Source organism: Myotis davidii, unplaced genomic scaffold (assembly GCF_000327345.1).
Source record: "Myotis davidii unplaced genomic scaffold, ASM32734v1 scaffold324, whole genome shotgun sequence".
NCBI classification, from domain to species: Eukaryota; Metazoa; Chordata; class Mammalia; order Chiroptera; family Vespertilionidae; genus Myotis; species Myotis davidii.
Genome location: NW_006295053.1, coordinates 442,535 through 443,809, shown reverse-complemented (window position 1 = coordinate 443,809; position 1,275 = coordinate 442,535). Strand labels below are relative to the sequence as shown.

The 1,275-nt window shown below is 53.2% G+C and overlaps 1 protein-coding gene across 1 annotated transcript in view; it reads left to right on the top strand.

Moving 5' to 3' along the window:
• MAN2A2 (mannosidase alpha class 2A member 2) overlaps nucleotides 1-1,275 on the top strand; it is a 53,939-nt gene that overhangs the window by 8,611 nt on the left and 44,053 nt on the right. The window contains 1 exon segment of the mRNA XM_006769602.2: nucleotides 1,006-1,238. Coding sequence (XP_006769665.1) covers nucleotides 1,006-1,238 — 233 coding nt within the window.

The window sequence follows — 1,275 nt, the reverse complement described above, 5'->3', positions numbered from 1 at the left end:
AAGAACTTCACTGATAAGAAAAGCTAAAGGAGTTCATCACCACCAAACCAGTATTATATGAAATGCTGAAAGGTATCCTTTAAGAAGAGGAAGAAGAAGAGAAAGGTAAAGATACAAATTTTGAACAACAAACAGGCATCTATCAACAAGTGAATCTAAGAATCAAGTGAATAAATAATCTGGTGATCATAATTGAATCAGGGACATAGAAAGGGATTGGACTGCCTATTCTGGGGGGGGGGGGGCGGGGGGGGAGGAGAACAAGACAAAAGAGGGTGTGAGGGGCCTGGATGGATGCAGAGCAGTGACTTCTCTAGGGCCATACTTTATTTTTATTTTTGTTAATATATTTTTATTGATTTCAGAGAGGAAGGGAGATGGGGAGAGAGAGAGAGAGAAATATCAATGATGAGAGAGAGTCATTGATCGGCTGCCTCCTGCACACCCCCCACTGAGTATCAAGCCCGCAACCCGGGCATGTGCCCTGACAGGGAATCAAACCCACGACCATTCAGACCACAGGTTGATGCTCTATCCACTGGGCCAACCCAGCTAGGGCTGTTTTTATTTTTTAAATAAACTTTTTATTGTTGATAGTTGATATTTATAATAGATATTTCCCCACTTAGCCTCCATCCTCCCAGCCCCTACTCATCCCCCCAGGTCTTCACCACCCTATTGCTGTGTCCATGGGCTGTGCCTATAACTGTATGAGTTCTTCTCGTCCCCCAGCCCCACATCGAGCTGTGTCAGTCTGTTCCATGCCTCCCTGCTTCGGCTCTTATTTTGTTGGTCATTCATTCTGTTCATTAGATTCCACCGATGTGAGATCATGTGATATTTGTCTTCCCATCTGCCAGAATTCCCTCCCAGGCCCCCAGCAGGGGGTGAGGCTGGAGGGTGGCAGGGACAGGGACTGCGTAGGCGGGATCCCAGCCGCAGCCCCGGGCCCTGTTCCCAGGAGGCTCTGGCACTGAGGGGAACGGGTCTGCGGGGTCCCCACAGGCCCAGTTTGGCACCCTCTCCGACTACTTTGACGCCCTGTACAAGAGGACGGGGGTGGAGCCGGGGGCCCAGCCCCCGGGGTTCCCCGTGCTGAGCGGAGATTTCTTCTCCTACGCGGACCGGGAGGACCATTACTGGACCGGCTACTACACCTCCCGGCCGTTCTACAAGAGCCTGGACCGCGTCCTGGAGGCCCATCTGCGGTGAGCCCGGCGGGCGGCCGGGGTGGAGGGCGGGGTGGGGGGGCCTGGGCGTCCTGGGGCAGGCAGG